General features: G+C 64.8%; 1 protein-coding gene across 1 annotated transcript in view; it reads right to left on the bottom strand.

The window, feature by feature from the left end:
• Positions 1-1,095, bottom strand: part of MNEG_16140 (ABC(ABCG) family transporter: multidrug) — a gene marked incomplete at both ends in the record, with an annotated part of 2,400 nt that extends 1,305 nt beyond the window's left edge. The window contains 3 exons of the mRNA XM_014035389.1: positions 362-464; positions 549-668; positions 1,024-1,095. Coding sequence (XP_013890843.1) covers positions 362-464; positions 549-668; positions 1,024-1,095 — 295 coding nt within the window. The remainder of the gene's footprint in view (positions 1-361; positions 465-548; positions 669-1,023) is intronic.
• Positions 1,096-1,250: the final 155 nt, after the last annotated feature.

A 1,250-nucleotide genomic window follows, 5' to 3' on the forward strand; every position in this document is an offset into this window, starting at 1 on the left:
GGGGGGGGGGGGGGGAGGGGGGGGGGGTGAGAGTGTGCAGGGTTTGTGACCCTGGGGTTTGCAGAAGGGTGCGGTTGCGGAGGCAGGAGCCGGACTCTCCTTCCCCGTTTGCAGCGCCAAGCCCGTTCAGTGCTTTGATGAGCAAACCCTGAGCGCGCCGGTTGTGCCCGGCCGGCACGTTTCCTTCGGCCCGCACTAAGTCGGGTCGGGTGGTATCACCCCAGATCACGATCGCAATCGCCTTGGCACCCCGACACTTCAGCAAGTGCCTCACACGCGCCCCCAGCGTCCGAGGAGGTGTGATTTTGCGAGTAAAACGATCACTGTACACCCTAAACCCTAAACCATGGCGTGTGCCCACCTATCCCCCAGTACAGGGACATGATGGTGATGCCCATGGACACCTTGTCAGCCAGCCGCGCCCCCAGGAACGCGGTGTCGGTGTAGTTGTAGAAGGTGCGGTACTGCGGGGTGGGGGTGGGTGACGTGGGTTTTGGCACCAGGCACAGTGTGGCGCCAAAACGGAGAAACATGCGCCGCGCTCCCACCTTGACCAGGACGAGCAGCCCCCACCACCAGGGCGTGTTGGTCGCGTTGCGCACGGCCAGGCCGCTCGCCGCCGCCTCGCGCTGCTGCCGCTCGAGCTGCTCCACCCGCAGGGCCGTGTCCTGGCGTGAGGGCGCCGCCGCGGGTGCGAATGAAGTTGCGTCAGGGACATGAATTAAAGGGGAGCGCGGGACGTTTAGGGGGCCAGCGTGCGGGCGGCTTCTCGAGTTGAGAATTTGTGTGGGTGTGGGACGGTATGAGTGCGGGATTGGGAGGGGGGGAGGGGGCAAGGCTTGATGGATCTCATGCGAGGCCCAGCTGCTCCTATGTAAGGCCGGGTTTGCCACGAGAGCGTCAAAGGTCAGCGGCGACGCGTCCTGCGTAGCATATTCCTGGACGACGTCAAGGGTGCTTGTCTCGTCGTTGATGCCTGCGGAATTCCCCGTCCCCGGCCCCCCTCGGCCCCGAGGGTCGCACGTGCGGCACTCTCCGCCGCTTGGACCCCCAAATCTGGAACTCGCACGCTGCTACACTAGCGCTTATGCGCATGCTTGGCAAGTAAGCATGCACGCGTGCGCGGCACACTCATCCAGACGCTCGCTTGACCTGTCCGCCCCCCGCCGCCCACCGCATGCAGCTCTGACAGCTCGTACGCGTCAGCAAAGGAGTCCGTCTCCCCAAGCCTCTCCGCCATTGCAAACAGG

The sequence above is a fragment of the Monoraphidium neglectum genome (genome assembly GCF_000611645.1).
Source record: "Monoraphidium neglectum strain SAG 48.87 unplaced genomic scaffold scaffold06036, whole genome shotgun sequence".
Classification (NCBI taxonomy): Eukaryota; Viridiplantae; Chlorophyta; class Chlorophyceae; order Sphaeropleales; family Selenastraceae; genus Monoraphidium; species Monoraphidium neglectum.